This window comes from Epinephelus lanceolatus, chromosome 8, assembly GCF_041903045.1.
Source record: "Epinephelus lanceolatus isolate andai-2023 chromosome 8, ASM4190304v1, whole genome shotgun sequence".
NCBI classification, from domain to species: Eukaryota; Metazoa; Chordata; class Actinopteri; order Perciformes; family Serranidae; genus Epinephelus; species Epinephelus lanceolatus.
In genome coordinates this window covers 41,711,897-41,729,509 of record NC_135741.1, presented here as the reverse complement: position 1 = coordinate 41,729,509, position 17,613 = coordinate 41,711,897, and the positions used below count along the sequence as shown (strand labels likewise).

The following is a 17,613-nucleotide window of genomic DNA, read 5'->3' as shown; positions in this document are numbered from 1 at the left end:
ATCTGAAGAAATTCCCTTGAGGTGTTCTTGAGATATATCGTGTTCTCAAGGATGGGACATATGTAAGTACGTACGGACAAACAGTAGGACAACCTGAAACCATAATGCCTCTGGCCACAGCTATCGCTGGCGCGAAGGCATAATAAGCGCACAGCCTGCAATATTTGCAGGATAATGAGGGTTTATTTAGTTTCCCACACAGGCAGCAAAAACAAGAAACTGGGTCATTCAATCTGGACAAACAACTTTATTTCTGGTAATGCATCTATACACTGTACATTCAGTCACTGTAGTATATAAGCATAGCTATTTTCAAACATAATCTCATAAAGTCCTTTACTTTACAATATAGTCCGTGTCGTGAGAGAAGAGGGGGGTGGGGAGTGTAGTTGGAGGAGGGATGAGGAAAAAGGCGTGAAAAGATGAAGGAAAACAAGGAAGATAGATGAATAAGCCAAGCTTTGTTTCATACTGTATATGTGGCATTAATGAATGGAAAAGCTTACAATTACCTCTTACATAAAAATATTTCTAGAACTGTAAGGTTTATATAGTATTAGCAGCAGCACAGGGCTAAAAAGATACATGAGGATGAGGAGGAAACAATCTGCAAGGTGGCGTAGTCGTGTGTGTGTGACCCATACGGTGGGTCTGCTATCTGATACTGAACATACTGTGAAAAATATATATGAACTGGTGAAAAAAGTCATTCAATATAAAGACTCTACAGTAAAAAAAAGAAAAGAAATGGATTAAAATGTTTATGTAGGGAATATCCTCTTACGCACTGCTGTTTTTGAAACATCTTAGTTAAAACACAAATTTAAACAAAAAACAAAAAAAAAAAAAACAAGACAGCTATTGTAAGAAAAGATTTCTTTTTGAAAAAGGAAACACCATGTACATATATTATACAATATTGTAAATGAAAAAAATATTTACATTTGTAAATTCTTATTCAAATCTTCACACTGGCTAGTATTTGTCTATTAATATGGACTGTTATTGCTGCTTTACTGTCCATTATTTAGCAAATGATTTTCCTTTAGAAAACAAGACGCTGTTAAACTGTTTTTTTTTCGTTTGCACGGGAGAATGAAGAGCCAATGTCGTTATTGTCTCCCTTCTTTTGTAGAAAACCATGAGTAAAGTAAACTACACATAGGCTATCAACTCTTTTGAGTGTAAAAACAACTACAAAATGTACCAATTTTAGGTCTGCCAAAGTTGCAGACGCAGAGTCGTTCTCTGAGCAACATCAATAAGGTCAGATAAGAAAAGGGCTTTGAACATAATGCCCTCTTTATTATCCTCAAATAACTGGGACTAAACAGTCTTTATATACAACCCAAAGTAACAATTCACCGAAGCAAGTGGCTTTTCAAGATCTTCTATAAAAATGGTTTGAACATGCATATCGTCGATTTCAAATAAAGGAAAAAAAAAAAAAAGCACTCATTCAGAAAAAAAAGCCTTAAGCGTCTAGTATTTGTTCAGTTGTTCTCTGCACTGAAAAAGAAAGTTTGTAAACTGGTTGCTTTTAAGAATACTGATAAAAAGAGCTGCTGAGCAAGGGAGGGGCTTTTAATTTGAAACCTGCAAACAGGAATTTGATGAGAGGCCCAGCCCCAACAGCTTCATCATCAGTTTTCCTATTCTGGAAACCTTTTGCCCACGTCTAGGCACTTGAGGTTGTCCAGCAATGCATTGACTTTTTTTTCTTCTCTTTTGTTTTTTGCAAGTGTGAAGTTTTTTTTTTTTCTTAAGAGCAATATACTGTTTTTTTGATTACCTTTTCCTCTTCTAAATAAGACAAATTGCTTTATATTGCATAACACAATAAAACCTTTACATGTACAGTATCAATGCCCAACAACTGACTATATGTATGGCAAACTCAAATTTCATGCATAAAGAAAATATGAGTTTTCAATTGAAAACAGTGAACATAACAAACGAGCAATAAAATATCTCCAAGTTTAAAAACAACATCAACAACCAAAGGAAAAATAGCATTAACACAATGTACATTCTGATTGCATTGTACCCACTGTGTGACAGCAGAGTTCTGCCTTTTGAATAAAATCGGATTTTAGCCTTTGGACATGTGACTTTTTGTCCAGGCTCTGATAACAGTTCCCCTCACTGATGCATGCTGTTAATGACGTTGTGTCAAATTTGCTGTGAGTTGTGTCAATTATATTACAAAAATGGGGGAGTGCTTTTACCAAAAACTTTCCAACAATCCCCGACTGCATCAGCAAGCAACAGGTAGAGCCTTTTTTCTTTCCATTTATTTACAAGACTTTGCCTTAAGAAAACAGAACAACAGTATTTATTCGAGATGCATATAATCAACAAAATGCTTACTGGGTATATGGTAGCAATCATGTATACGATGATGTTTTCAAAGTAAGATTGAAGACAATAGTGGGAGTACAATGCATTATAACAGTATTTTTGTTATGACAAAGTGCGATTCATTATTGTAAAGTAAAAAAAAAATAAAGAAAAAAAGAACCCAACAACATATATTTACATTTACATACCTTAATTTAATTAAAATGAACATTTTGTGGTTCTTGCCAAGGGTGCTCCATCCAGCCCACTAACCCTAACCCCGCTGTCATAGATGATGCTTCTGATGCCAATCAGAGTAAAAACATGCCGGCTTTTAACCCTCAAGTGTTACAAGAGCAGAAAATATCTGGAGTATCTTTACAAGATACAGACTTCAGGGTTGTAACCCAAATGCTTAAATTAACACATGGCAACCAGAGTGTGACTTAGCGGGAGCAACACTGAGACTGCTGGATATTGTTATTGATCATCCAGAACAAGTGCTCACTACAAAGGTGCCTTTAACACGGCATGTTTTTATTTCCAATTCCGGGTTTGATCCAAAGAGAGAAAATGCAAGCCCACCCACTGCTTGGAGAAATGAGAAAGATCTGATTTTATAAAACAACAATGAGAGGAAAAGACAGGTCGCTTGAACTTTAGACTTGATGCTTTCCCCCTCAGTGGACTGCAATGGCTTCCTGAAAAACCAACAAAACCACGGTGGCACTGTGGAAAGTTCATTTGCTTGTTTTGTTCATCTTTTGATTTATTTGTATCTTTTATATGTTCAAACTTCAATAGCACAGAGAAACAAAGAAACTGTCTTTTTTTTCTTTACATGTTGCTATGTAGTCTCTTAAATAGCTTAGAATGTCTTCAAAATCCTCGGTCTTCGTCACGGCAGGGGGCAGCGGTAGAGACTTTTTCAGGGACTGTGTATTTAGGTGTGAGCGCTGCCCTCCTGGACACACCACTGTAGCACCTCTCAAATGCTGTATAAGTGTAATATAACGTGATCATCTTTCGGCCTCTCAGATGTCTGTCCAAAAGTCTCATTTTCTTGTCAGAGAAAATACAGGCACAGCAACAATTTGTGCTATACATGTATTTCTTTCTTACTTGAGATCCAGTTTTTGAAGGTGCGAGTCAGTGCTTGATTTAGAAACACCTGTTTCTTGTTGCAGAATTGGACTTTGCTGTTTCTAGTCATTCTCCAAGGAAACCGCTCACTTGACTTTGCATGGACGCAGAAAAGGACACAGGTCCTTGTTTCTTCTCTGTCTCTGGTTAGAGGAAGAGAGTCTTTTATCTTTGTGTCCTGGAGGGCGAGCATGATGGACAGTGGTACAATGTTACCAGCCCAGGACTGGGTGTGTTTATGGTCAGAATTGGGCAGAAGATGTTGGGGATCGTAGCGATGGGAGCAGGGGGGAATGGTCGGGTGGTGAGGTTGACTGCTGAGTTAGTTGTCAGCTGGCGAATCCTTGGGTGTCCCCTCCTTGTCGCCATTGGATTTGGGCCAGAGTTGCTGCTGTAGCTCCTTTACCACCCTCTCCAGGTGCTCTCTGGCCTCCCGCTCCTGTAGCAGGTCGGCTCGGAGCTGCTCACGGTCGGCCTCTGCGTGCTGCAGCTTCATCTGGAGGTCCTCGATCTGGAAAATACATGGCAGGAAGCAGATGTGACTACGGGACAATTTGGAGTGTTATGATCCAACCAATGACCCGATTCTAAACAACTGATGTGTTTAGAGGGACAGCTTATGGAGCTGTTTCATTCATATGCCTGTTTCCAGGCTACAACCCTATTGCCCTGTCCAACACACCAATGTCGCAGGGTTCTATCTCCAAACCTTAACTACCAAGAATGCTGTGAATACTTGCAAGTCATAAACCCCCTCCACCATCTGTCCAGCAGGACAAGAACATGGCATGATGTTGAATTCTGTAGCTTTATCAAGACCCCAAACTGATAGCAATCTCTGCACTTAAATATCTGAACACAATGCCAAGCTCCTGTGCTGCTGTCTGAAAAGCCAGCTACATCAGTGTGGATGTGTTGGAGTATTTCTAAGAAATTCAATTCTTCTTTCTTTCCTGCATTGTTAAAGTTTCTTGGTCTGGTTTCCAAACCATTGAGGCTTAAACCCATTATATGATGTGTGAAACAAGATGTTGGATACACTGTAATATTTGTGTGAAGGAAATTTCTCAATCTGCCAAATAAATTACCAAATACTCTGCCTTTGGTCCATGCACAAATGGATTCCAGGAATTCCATGGCGACAATGTAACCCAAAGTTTGTGATCAGATTATTCCCTTGTGAAGAATTTGAATGCAATTGTGTGATAAGAATATGATCACTTTACTATTGTTTTAGTTCATAAAAAAGGCCAAAAATTGCAAGATGGGAACAAACGTTTAGTTTCTGTGGCAGAAATCATCAATATGGATATTTCCCATCAAATGATCTTGCTGCACTGGCAGATTGGGTTCCTAATTTGAACAACTTTTGATTTGTGTCAATATAACATCTCTCTGAAACTTGGTGATGAAATAAAGTTTCTAGATATTATCTTATATTTCAAGACCTGTCATTTTAAACTCAGGACCCATGGCTATCAGTCCAATGACGATAAGCCTCTGGTAGCTAGGGCCAATATTTTAGGCTGATCTGGTGTAGCCTTTGAATATCCGGGTTAGGCCTGTCGCGATATGCGATAAATCGGTTAATTGCACGGTAAATTTAAAGGGAGACGGTAACTTTTCTGGCCGCGATTAATTGCCACATTTATGCATGTTTGTTTTCCTCGTCCCTCTCCACCAAAGAGACTGGATGACAAGAGCGTTCACTGCTGTGCATCGTCTGGCAGCCAGGTGAGTTGGTTCATTAGCGTAATGAATGGAGGGAAAGCTCCTGTCATCGAGTGTCTTTGTGTCTGTGGGGAAGGCAGGGCTATGGGCTACACACGCACACAATGCGATCTTCGTGAGATGGAGACGAGGCGGAGAAAAAAACAGAGAGTTGAGCGTAAGAGAAAGACAGGGAACTTGTTCCTAAACCAAATGCCAGGGCCCCTGTGTGGGAGTGTTTTGGATTTAAACCAAATGACAGAGCGGAGCCCAGTAATTTGATGAGTCTGTATGCTGGGTTAGTTCTAAAACCATCTCAACAAAAAGAGCGAATATGACCAACTTAACTGCACACCTGATAGTGAGAGACTGAATCTATTCTTTTGTATTTATCAGGTCTTTATTTATTTATTTTGGTATTTTTACGTGTTATTTTGGATATTTAAATTTTCTTTGGATATTTAAATTTTCTTTTCTCTTTAAAAGGATGTACTTGCATCATTATGCCTTTATTATCATTATATAAGTTTAAAAAATGGTCTAAAAAGAGCAAAATTACAACAATAATAAAAATGGTCTTAAAAGCACAATATTATCGCAATAATTTCTGATGCAATTAATCGGCCAGCAAAGTTTGTTATTGTGACAGGCCTAATTCAAGTCAAGACTTCCTTTTCTGTACACTGGTCATTTTGGCTAATCTCTTAAAACAGATGTCAAGGGGTGATTGCAGATAAATTTGAAAAAAGCTACTATAAAGCTCACTCATCATCAGGTGATAGTCAGTGGGTTCCGAGATTGCATGTCAGCCCATAGAGTGGCGCAGTGATGACCTTTGTTTGTGGGCCAACACTGAAATTAATATACCAGTCTTTTCTTCCTTAGGCAATGTTTGTATTGGATTTTGGATTACTGCAGAAAACATCTCTGTGGCAAATTAAAGTTTAAGATCAATCTTCTTTCTTGATTTTTGTGTTTGTCAATACAACTTGCACTACAAACCAAAACCAGAGCACTTCAGACACAAAAATCTTGTCCTGTCGCCTACAGATTTGATTCTACAAACATATGCAGAATCTGTTTATGGAGATTACAATCTCTTGTATCAAGCTGATGTCTAGAAACAGGTGGCGTTTTTAGAAAAGTGATTACAAAAATAACACTGAAAGCTTCAGAAAACTGAACACTGTTCCTGTCCTAAGTCCAGGCTACAGCACCACGAACATGTCTGTCTGTGTTCATTCAGCCAAGTCTGATTTCATAGATCTTACAAACATCTTGTCTTAAAGACAGCCTTCCAAAGACGACCGCAGTCTCTGCAGGGAGGCGCACAGACGCAGCATGAGAGCACAACCTCCCTCTTGTTTTGTCTAATCTGCATTTCCCATGGTGCCTGAGGGAAGTCGACATGTTTTCCTGTTTCCTTTCGGAGGGGGGGACTTATCCTACGTCTGTGCACTTGGGGCTACACCCATTTATTTTTGACTGGGGAAAAGGAAGTGTGGGTTTTTTTCTTGCCTTCTCCTCTGCTGACCTTGAGAGTGAAGAGACAGTGAAACTCTAAAACACTGCAATTACAGTGAGGGTGTTGACATAAATGTCTAGACTTTCTACCATCACATATGCACACTTTGTGCTGCTAGTGTCTGCCTACATGCACAGCCTTGTTGGGCTTTCAGTTTAACCCATGCCACATGTTTCTCAAATATATCATCGAGAGATTATTAAAGTTTACCTTATTGTAAAAGATTTTATTATATGACCGATTCTTGAAATTTAGCCCTTAGCAACGTAAACGAGCAAGCCAACTGACCTGTGCCGAGTATTTTGCACGAAGACGACCGGCCTCGCAGCCTTTATCACAGACTCTCAGCTGTCGGGCCTGCTCCAGCTCCCGCTTCAGACGGATCCGCGACTCATTGGCTTCCTTCATCTTTTTCTCGCTCTCAGCTCGCAGGCGCTCGATTTCCTTCCTCAGGTTACGCTTTGCCTCGGTCGCCTCCCGCAGCTTCTCCTTCTTGGCCACCCGTAAAAACTCCAACTCCTGGGAAAAGATTTCAGAAGTTAGCATCAAACTGTCTTTCTGGGGTTTATGCAATCATCATCAAGTCTCAAATCATGAAAGTTTTTCTTTGTTACAAACTTTGAACATATCTGTCACACGACTCTTTTACTTGTTGACACTCGAGAGCAGTGTCTTGTTACAGTCGGCTGCAGTGTCCATGTCAGTGTTTACATTAAACCAAGTCAGGGGTTAGGGCAAAGTGTGGGCTGACAGAAGTTAGGTTTCCTTCCTCTGAGTCACTGGAAGAGAGAGTTGTGTGTGTGTGTGTGTGTGTGTGTACCCACCGGTACTAATCATACCAGTGGGGTTGTCTTAAAGTACGACCACTTTTCATTGAGCTTGTAGCCGGGTCGGATTAGCGTTGCCTCTCCACAGCCCCTCTGAACACTGATGGAAAGTGAAAGTGGAACGCTGTCAGGCTGGAGTGGCTTTTATTCGCTCAAAATGCATTTTGTGCCGCTCACCCACACAGACTCCTTCGTCGGCATTTTCTTGTTCTCAGTCCAAGACCAAAAATAAAAATGGAAGTCTGGCCTTTCCCTTCGCAGCAACATCCGCTCTCATTGTTATCACTTGCCAACTCATGCTAAGCTTTGCTGACAGTGATAATGACTTCTAATCCACTTCTGCATTTTGATGCTTAAGCTCAAGTAATTTCCTCACTGTGCCAACTTTGAAAACTTTCTGTGTAGTCTGATTTCAAGAACGTAGGGAGAAGCTTAAGGTTCATGTGAGCTGCCAATGGCCACTAGGGCTGGGAAATCCCTTTCACTCAGCCAACAGTGATTCACATCATGGTGCATTCACTTACATGAAATCATCTACTATATATATAGCATGTGAGTGTGAGACTAGAGACACTTAATCATCAGGGTTGTAGATCTAAATACTGATGGCTATGCAGCGATAACAGGCCGTCGCTATGGGCAGTGTTTGTCAGTGTTTGTGTGATAATCTCCATCTTCAGTTATTTGCCAAACAGACAATCACAACTTCTATACACAGTTACACTGAAATGTTTGACTGGCTGGCGATGCGGTTAATTGAAAATACATTTCAAATCATTTCAAGTTGTCCTTCTCTCAAGTCTTCATCAAGAATATTTTGAGACAAGTCATGAGGCCAACTTAAGTCTCAATTCAATAAGGATGAGTCCAAGTCAAATCTTAAGCCAAGTCTTAAGTTAATTATGATAACTCCAAATCACATCTCAAGTCAGTCAAGACATGTCCAAGTCAAGTCTCAAGTTAATTGAGAAGATTTTAAGTCAAGTCTTAAATTCAACCTAAGTATCAATTCTATAACAAGTCAATATGAAGCTGATAATTATAACTCCAAGTCATGTCTCAAATCTTTAGTTAGTTGAGACAAGTCCAAGTCAAGTCTCAAGTTAACTTAGATGAATTTAAGTCAAGTCTTGAATCCAACCTAAGCCTCAGTTCAATAAAGACGAGACCAAGGCAAGTCTTCAGCAAAGATTAAGATCACATTAGTCGTAGCCAGTTGAGAGAAGTCCAAGTCAAGTCACATATTACAAGTCAGGATTTAACTCTTTCTGGCTGACTATTGAAATGTGAAATGTTTTTCTTTCAAATCTACAAGTTTCAAAGTCTACAGCTCTGTGGCTTTGGTATTGGTGAAAGTCATATTTTGTTACCATTAATGGAGCAGGGCTCGCAGTTTCCCTCTGCAGTCTTTATGCTAATCTGGAATAAACACATCTTGGACCTATCTGTGCACTTCATACACAGATGTCAAACTTCTATCAACGCTCTCATTTGACAAGGGAAAAGATGACGAACAGGCATATTTCTAATACACATACTATTCCTACAATGATATGAATGGAACTTTACCTGCTGGAGGCTGCGTTTGGCCTGCAAGGCCGATCCCAACTTCTCCTCCTGCTTCACCCTCATCTTAACTATTTCATGCAGAAACTTCTCCTTCGATTCTTTGGAGTCCAGGCCGCTGTCCAGCGCCTGCCTCAGGCTCTCCAGCTCTGACTCCAGCCCCAGCTCTGAAGGGGTCATGGGGGCTGTGACAGGTGCAGCTGCAGGGGCGGCACCCTCGGCCGACGTGACAGTGCAGATGGGCCCTTGGGCGCCTGGTGAGCTCAAGTCCTTGGCTGAGCTGCTGGACGAGGTGAAAGATGGTGACGACAGGGACGAAAGGGATGACGTGACTGTTGGGAAAGAGACATGGGAGACCATGAGGATTGTAGAAAAGCTACAATGTAAATGTCAGGACTCAGCTGATCTTGTCAAATCAGGGCTAGATTTAGCTATCTGGCTGAGCCCTGTAACAAACAATACATATATCTACTATAGCTGGTGATATTAAGTTCTTTGCTTACATTCGTCACGGCTCTCCACTTCGATCTCCACCTCAGAGTCCTTGTCGTCCTGAGGCGGTTGAGGTGGTGGTTTGCTGGCGGCTGAGGACGGAGGGCAGGGGGCCTCTGGCACCGGGGGCAGGAGCTCCCCAGTGGCTCTTCTCTTGTGAGGCCTGGAGTTGGCATTGGCACCCTCACCTGGGGGTTCACCTCCGCTTGGATGGGAAGTGCTGGGTACCGACGGGGACATAGGACCCACCTTTCCCAGGGGCAGTGGGGCGAGGGCGACATTGGGGGCCACAGCTTTCTCCAGGCTCTTGTAGTTGTAGAAGCTAAGAGGAAACCAGACAATTTTAACATGTCTCATGATGTTAATGTACAATAAAATAAATAAAGGTTACTTCATTAACAAGGACTGAATAGTGCACGCAAGTAAACACAGCCAGTACCATATTGTATGGTCTGATTTGAGCTGCCTATGCCAAGCAGGGTAGAAAAAACATTCAAATAAAGTGCCTGCAGCTCTTTCCTCCCACTTTATGAGAAACTGGGCTAGATCAACTGTGATATGGTGCAGCCTGCACGGCAGCACCATGCCAAGTGGGTGCCCACAGTATGAGTGTGTGTCAGATGTGTGTGAATGGCGGAGTGTGGGAGGCTGTGGTATAGTCAGACTTGACCCCTCTGACACCAGCCCACCCAGACAAGTGAGAGAGCATGCTGGGAGCTCATCAGATTCAGCTGAATAAATTGGCTGTCATCTCTTGCAGTAAAAGCTTCTCTCCAGATATTTTAATGTTTGTCATTTATTTCTTTTGAAATCAATTTAGTGCTATTTGTTAAGAGTGTCAATTTTGGACGTGGTTGTCCTGTGCTGGGCTCACCTGTCTCTCAGCAGGGCCAGGGGGTGACTGGAGGGCTCCTTGTCACCAGCAGAGATGTGGGGGGACCAGGGTCTGAATGCTGAGGGCCTCTGCCTGGGCTGAATGCAGTTAAGCCCCTGAAAAAAGACAATGATAATCCTTTAAATCACAAGTAATGAAGAAATACATTAACCAATTACGCAGCCAGATGGCTCAATATCAGTTGTTCCATTTTAGTTTACAGTTAAGGCAAGTCTTGAGCAAAGTCTCAAGTTAATCATCATAACTCCAAGTCATATCTCAAGTCTCCAGTCAGTTGAGACAAGTCAAAGACAAGTCTCAAGTTAATCTGGACGATATTTGGTCAAATCTAGAGTCCAATCTAAATCACAATCCAATAAAGATGAATCCAAGTCAAGTCTTACGCAAATTATTATGTTAATCATGATAACTCCAAGTCATATCTCAAGTCTTAAGTCATTTGAGACAAGTCCAGGTCTAGTCACAAATTACCGGGGTTTTTAAAATGTTTGCTTTAGAGAACATTTTCAAAAATCTATATTTTAGTACCCTGAAACTAAACTTTGGGCGTGAACGACAGACCAAAACGAAGAGGAAAATATCAATTTTCAAAAATAAATGTATACATGTCGACAGGGCCTAAGACCTTACCACAGAATCTCTGCAGATGTCACCTCATTAAGTTTGAGTGGAAACTGCCATTGACTGTGACCAAAATTATGGGGCAACCACATCATATAAATTTACAAAGTAGAAGATTTCAGGTTGTTATTTGTAATTATAAATAGGCACTTGTTAGTTATAAGTTGCTTTAGGATGCACTAAATGCTTGTAATTCTTTTCCTGTAGACCAATTCACTGATTAAAAGGGTGTCAATATGTCATCATAAGTAACGGTGCTACAGAGATTGATGTGTCATGTGACTGGAGACAGGTCATTATAAAGAGTAATGGTTTAAGACATACCTGTATGTCTTTATACCTAACCATGTCTCCATACTAAATTTTTGGGGAAATATTGATCTTCACAGGGGACATCCATCATTATATTGTGGTTATATTCTGTTACACTGCTCTCGCAAACTCCGCTCCCTCTCAGTAAGTCAATCTGTAGGGCTTGTGGCAGCTACAGTTACCCTCTCTGTTAGTATGGCTTGCCAAAGCTAAATTTAAGCACAACCCTCATCCGAAAACTTCTGCATAATATTACATGACATCTCATCTCATGCACTGTGCATCATCATCATCATCATCATCATCTCCTCCGTGCGCTTAGCAACACCCACCTTATTGGAGGCGGACAGTGACTGTAGCCAGTCATGCTGCTTCTCTTTGTCAGCCAGCAGGGACTGTGATGGGAAGTCTTCATGTTTGGACTTTTTCATCGGGATGGGATCAGATGCCTGGAAGAGAAGAAGGACATTTGTTTTAAGTTTTAAAAATGCAGGATAGTGAGATTTGGCTATATTTCACTCAGAGAGAAAATTTGTAATCACATTTTTTTCTTTCAAAGACATGTACACAATTAAAAATTATGATCAGGACTACCCTCATTCTACAAGCACAAAAAATCCATCTGGCCTACTTCAAACAGGACTAAATGTGCAGACACATCCAAGTTGATGGGTTTCCCTTGTGATGTGAATGCACAGGGTGTCAACTTGGCAGCTGGCTAAGGACTGTCACACTACAATGTCAGTGAACTGAGAATGTACCCAATAGTGCCAGACAGACCAATACCTGTGTGTATATGTGTGCGTGTGTGTGTATGTATGTGAGGATGCCTGATGGGGGAGTGCCAGCGGAGGTGTCTGATAGCTGGAAGTGTGCGAGTGTGTTTCAAAGAAGGTGCGGTGTTGACTTTGTCACACACACAATCCAATACACTAAGGTGTGTTTGCTCATGGCCAGCCAAGAGAGGAGGCTAGAGGTGACTGGGGCAGCATGTGTTTGCATGTGTGTGTGTGTGTCTGTGCATCTGTGTGTCTGTGTGTGTATGTGTGTGTCAGTCTATCACACACAAATACACCCATACAGACAAACAAGTAGGGGTTTGTTTCTCTTCACCCGTTAGGCTGGCTTCGTGGCTATGACCTCAGCCTCTCCAAGCTGTGGCTGTCACTAGCTGCCACACACACACACGCACACACACACACACACACACACACACACACACACACACACAAGCTAAGAGCAATTGCAATGCATTATTTATAGAACATAGTGTGCGCAGCAGGAAAGGAATTATCCAACTTCAAGTCCTACTACTTTGTACGGCTCTTACTTGGGACATTTAATGCAAGATATAAAAAACAATGAAATCACTTGATTTTGTGAGGAAAACTGAAATTTGTACTTAATACAACGGGTACTTTCTTTTCAAGGACATACATTCTGACAACCTTTAGACTTAATGATTGTACGATGCAATGCTAAAAAGTAGGGATGCACCAAAGTGAAATTCAGGGCTGTTACTGACGTTTAAATTAACAATTTTGCTGATAGCAGATACTTATGTTTTTTGCTGTTGTTTGGTTTTGTTGTTGTTGTTATTTATTCCCTCTTTTGCACCACAGCATCAAAGAAATCTATACTATAAAAAATCACCTGAAATATTTTTAAGTCTTTTTTGCCCTTCATTACATTACCTTCGATGGAGCACAAACTCAGTCATACAACTTTAAGGAACAACATTTAATATAACATGAAAAACAGTTTAAAAATAACTGCTTTAAAAGCCTTTTTACTATATATAATATCTCCCTCTCTAATATCTATTTTATAGTGCTGTGAAAATGTTAACAGATTTCTCTTACAAACAGCTGCATTTATTCAGGTGTCTTACCAAAATCATCAAATGCATCATAACGTAACTCAATGCAACCTTTGTTAGCTGTTAGCTCTGGCCACCAGCTGCTAACAGCTAACGTTGGCTCTCCTCCTATTGATTTGAGCATGGATTTGTTGTTCACAGGGTAGCATTATCAGAGCAAAAATCCAGGGTGCATCGCCTGACGCATTAACAGTGAGTTTCCTGCATCCTGACATCCCAAAGGTGTCCCACAGAAAATCATTGTTCATCCCAAACATGTTTTTTTTTATAAAGTGCTCCAGGGATCATTGCACTGGTTCCCACGTCAAAAAGCCTATGTTATTTTTCCATTGTATTTTGGATTATTGCAGGAAATAACTTCTGTGACAAACAAAGGCTTTTGATACTTACATGTTTTGTTTACAGTAGCAAAATAAGCTTCACAACTTTCATGATTATTGAAACCTAAATGCAATCACCAGGGGTAAAAAGCTATTGTAAACAAAGTACACTACGATCACAGGACCTAACGTCATCATCGTAAGAAGACTGTAGGGCCCTGTTCAGCGCGGGTCTGTGTGATGACGCTCTGTACTCTGATTTAGCCATTTAGAAATTTTGTGAATTACATCATGAATGCAGAAACACAAAAACAATTTTTTTTAAAAAAATTGCTAATAGTTATTTGGCTTTATTCAGTAGCAACAGAACATGTGGAGGAAAGCTCCATGATTCTTACTGACTACTGAAATGAAGTTCAACTTCTTCCCACAGCAGTCAGTGTTCAGTGGAATGATTATCTACATGTTTTTCACATCTCTTATTTAGTCTCTCTGAGGATCTCCTTCAGGAATCAAGTGTGCAGCCAGCAAACTGCTTCAGTGCAAACACACACATACACACACACTTCCTCCTGTGTGGTGTCAACAGGTGGTCATTTGTAATGGGGTTAGATACTCTCTCTCTCACTGCCTCTCTGCCTCTCTCGACCGTGTTGGCAGTGTGTCATGCTATGCCACATGTCTGTGTAATCAGAGCTGCTCTCACAGGAAAGTAGCGTGGCTAGACGAACAAATACCGCTGAGGTCTGCCGATGTGACAGCTGTCCTCAATCCACCACGGCCCCTGATGTACAGTACAACTCCATGACTTTCCATAATGACATCAGAGTGCTTCCACCACCAAGAATGTACTTTACTGTCTGGTCTGGTAGGATGCCTCCAGAAGTTTCATGATATATTTTTTAAGGCATGGATGTCAAAGGAATGCATTTTTGGTCCTTTTGAGGAGGTCCTCAAATATGACACTTATAGATTTCTAGATGTTTCATTTCAAAGATTTCAAAAAAGGGAAATTAGACATCAGAACTTTGTTTGAAGAGCTAAGAGGAGGTATTTGTGAAAAGACATAAGCACTCCAAGGACCAAAGTGAAACCTGGTGCCTTGTTTTTGTCTTTTTTGTCTACTCCTTTATATACAATCTGAATATACTGTATCTGAGTAATGGATGTCTGCTCTGAGCTATTAATTCTTCTCAATCACAGTCTTTCTAAAGATGTTTTGAGCGAAATTGTGCATACATTTATCTCCATTTAAAATGCACCAGATTTATTAGAATCATACTCTGAGCTCATTGATTTAGTAAAGGTTTTTGCTATTTTTTTGCATCTAGCACAATCATCTCTTGTGGTATTTTTTTAGGCTTAGATTATGTTAAGAGTCTTAGATGCACAACTGATATCCATGGGACACACCAGACACACAGGAAAAGTTACTGTTGAGTGGCTAGGATCTGTCACAAGTGACTGTGTTAAATTGCTGAGTTCATGGTGAGTTCAAATGCAGAAATAGGACAGTGGTGTATTCTAATGAGTTAACGCAAAGTGTGTTAAGATACTCCTTAACCATTCCAATTGTAACCTCATGTTGGCCGTAGATGAAAAGTCAAATAATCACCAGCATAGATGTCTAATACTAGATTCCAGACTCCAATGTGGCGCCTATTCAGTCCAATGGAGTTGCTTGCCTGGCCGAATGCCAAAAAAGTTAATAGCTTCCAGGTTTGCTTCTGTAGCATGTCGCCCACTGAATATGGGCAGTACAGTTTCTCCCACTAGCCCTGCCCGCAAGTTGTTGTTTGGCTAATATTATGAAGACGTCACTTGGTACATCTACATGGCATTAGAGAAAATCAATTTATTGTGTTAGTCTGTCTAAAACCGGACTTTTAAAATACACATAAACATGTTAGTCCAACTGAAATCGTACTAAATTAAATTTCTCAAAGTCGGACTAACACACCCAGATTGCGAATTAAATTATTGCATGTAAAGGTGCTGCCCCACAGTTTCTCGCCCCAGGCTTTGAACCGTAAGTCGAATAACATTAAATGCAGAACAGAAAAAGAATGCCAGTAACAATATGGCGAAATCTGCATCCAGAGCTGTGCATTTATAGATGGACAAAATGTGCAGAGCATTAAAGTGTTCCACCATGGTACCAGTTTGTCAATAGCTAACCATAGCTAACTTGTTTGTTGATTGTTTGGTCTGTGACATTATAGGTGAACTGGAAAAGGGTCCAATACTAACAAGCTGAAAGGGGGAATATCTCCACCTATCATAGCAGAGTCGGACATACTTCGGTTAATAAATCAATTCCTCTCTCGTCCTTGTAGCCTGGGACACGTATAGTAGTCGGGATTTTTTTTCGCTTCCGTGACCACTGGTAAAAATCGGAAGCAAGGCTGTACGGCATTCCTGGGGGCCTGACCACCAGAATTCACCTTGCCCTAAAGTTCATGGCAATCAATCCAATAGTTGTTAAAATATTCCTGTACCAACCAACTAACTGACACAGCATCTCAGAGCCACACTGTTCAAGCAATCACAACCCAAAACACCCCAAAAACACAGCTAAATTACATTTCTCTTATTTCACTGGTCTCAATACATAATCATTATTTCCATCATGCTCTCCACAGTGTATAGGATTCCCTAAAATACTTGCCAAACTAGCCATAAGGAATACATTCTTTTTTCTTTTTTTTTATTAGTAATTTGTATTTTCATGTACAAATTAGTGACCAGTGTATTTTAAGGTTAAAAAGGTTTGTAATAAGAAGACTAATTTTAATAGCTGTATGTCGTAAAAAGACAGCACACTGTACCACAGACAGACACTACAATAGTGTCCTGACTGTAGCTGGCAGGTTTGTGGGTTATCTAGAGATAAAGAGATATGTCCTACATATCAGGGCAGCAAATCAGGGCTGGAGGCAAGAGGCTAGTGCCTGCAGTTCAGTCCACACACACACGCACACACACGCACACACACACACACACACTGTGCTGCCTCTGGGCAAAGTCTCTATGCCACGTGCCAGTCCTCGTCTCGTGGATTACCGGTTGCCAACACCACGGCTTTCCATCAGGGGCGAGATCCGGCCCCGGTAATCTTGGATGGAGGAGAGCGTCAGGGGGTCAGCAATTGGCAGCTGAGCTCATGGGGCTCAGCGGTGAGGGCGGAGGCAGAAATCTGCATGTCTAGATTACTGAACAGTGGGACTGTGAGACATGAAGCAAACAGACAGCCAGGGTGGGAATTCCTATTTTAAAAAGCGGCTTGGTGATGTCTGCGGCTCTGGTTCTCAGGGGCTAGTTTGAGTTGATCTAGTGCAAAAATGAGGAGGGGTGTAATTTTACTATAATTTAATTCACTTGAAATGATCCCATTAGAGTGGATGATATCTTCCTGTGGGGGTCTCCAGGATTAAGCATAATCAAATGGGATTCTGTGGCTGAGGGTGTGTGACAACGTGAGAAATCCTCCTCCAGTAGACACACACGTGCACCTCCACACACACACTCAGACCCTGACTCTGAGACACTTTTATAGAAAACTTTACAATGCTCTCCTGATAAGTCTCTGACTTGCAGCAGGGCTGTTACGAATGATAGAGCTGGGCTAACTTCAGAGACACACAAAAGTACGTGTGTGTGTATGTGTGCACACATCCATGCACTTTGCAACCTACCCCCTTTATGATCCAGTGTGGATTACACAGCATAGACAGGATGTCACACTTCTAAAATAAGGCTTTCCGATTAGCCGAGGTGTGTGTTAGACGTGCCCAGACTGCACCGTCTATGTACTCAGCTCTGACACCTAAAACTGAGAACATGACACCTCATAATATCAACACACTACCATTACACTGGTATCTGAAAGGTGACATTGGCCTTTTATTAAAAGTCAGATATTTTATTGTCATTACCCATGCCTCTGCAGCACTCTGTGGTCTCAGAACTAGTTTGTTGGCATG

The 17,613-nt window shown here is 41.1% G+C and overlaps 1 protein-coding gene across 1 annotated transcript in view; it reads right to left on the bottom strand.

The window, feature by feature from the left end:
* Positions 1-232: 232 nt before the first annotated feature.
* The window catches only part of skia (v-ski avian sarcoma viral oncogene homolog a), a 144,092-nt gene continuing 126,711 nt past the window's right edge, over positions 233-17,613 (bottom strand). The window contains exons 2-7 of the mRNA XM_033628756.2: positions 11,764-11,880; positions 10,478-10,593; positions 9,615-9,925; positions 9,115-9,443; positions 7,007-7,237; positions 233-3,994 (exon numbers count right to left, since the gene is read on the bottom strand). Coding sequence (XP_033484647.1) covers positions 3,806-3,994; positions 7,007-7,237; positions 9,115-9,443; positions 9,615-9,925; positions 10,478-10,593; positions 11,764-11,880 — 1,293 coding nt within the window. The 3' untranslated portion in view covers positions 233-3,805. The remainder of the gene's footprint in view (positions 3,995-7,006; positions 7,238-9,114; positions 9,444-9,614; positions 9,926-10,477; positions 10,594-11,763; positions 11,881-17,613) is intronic.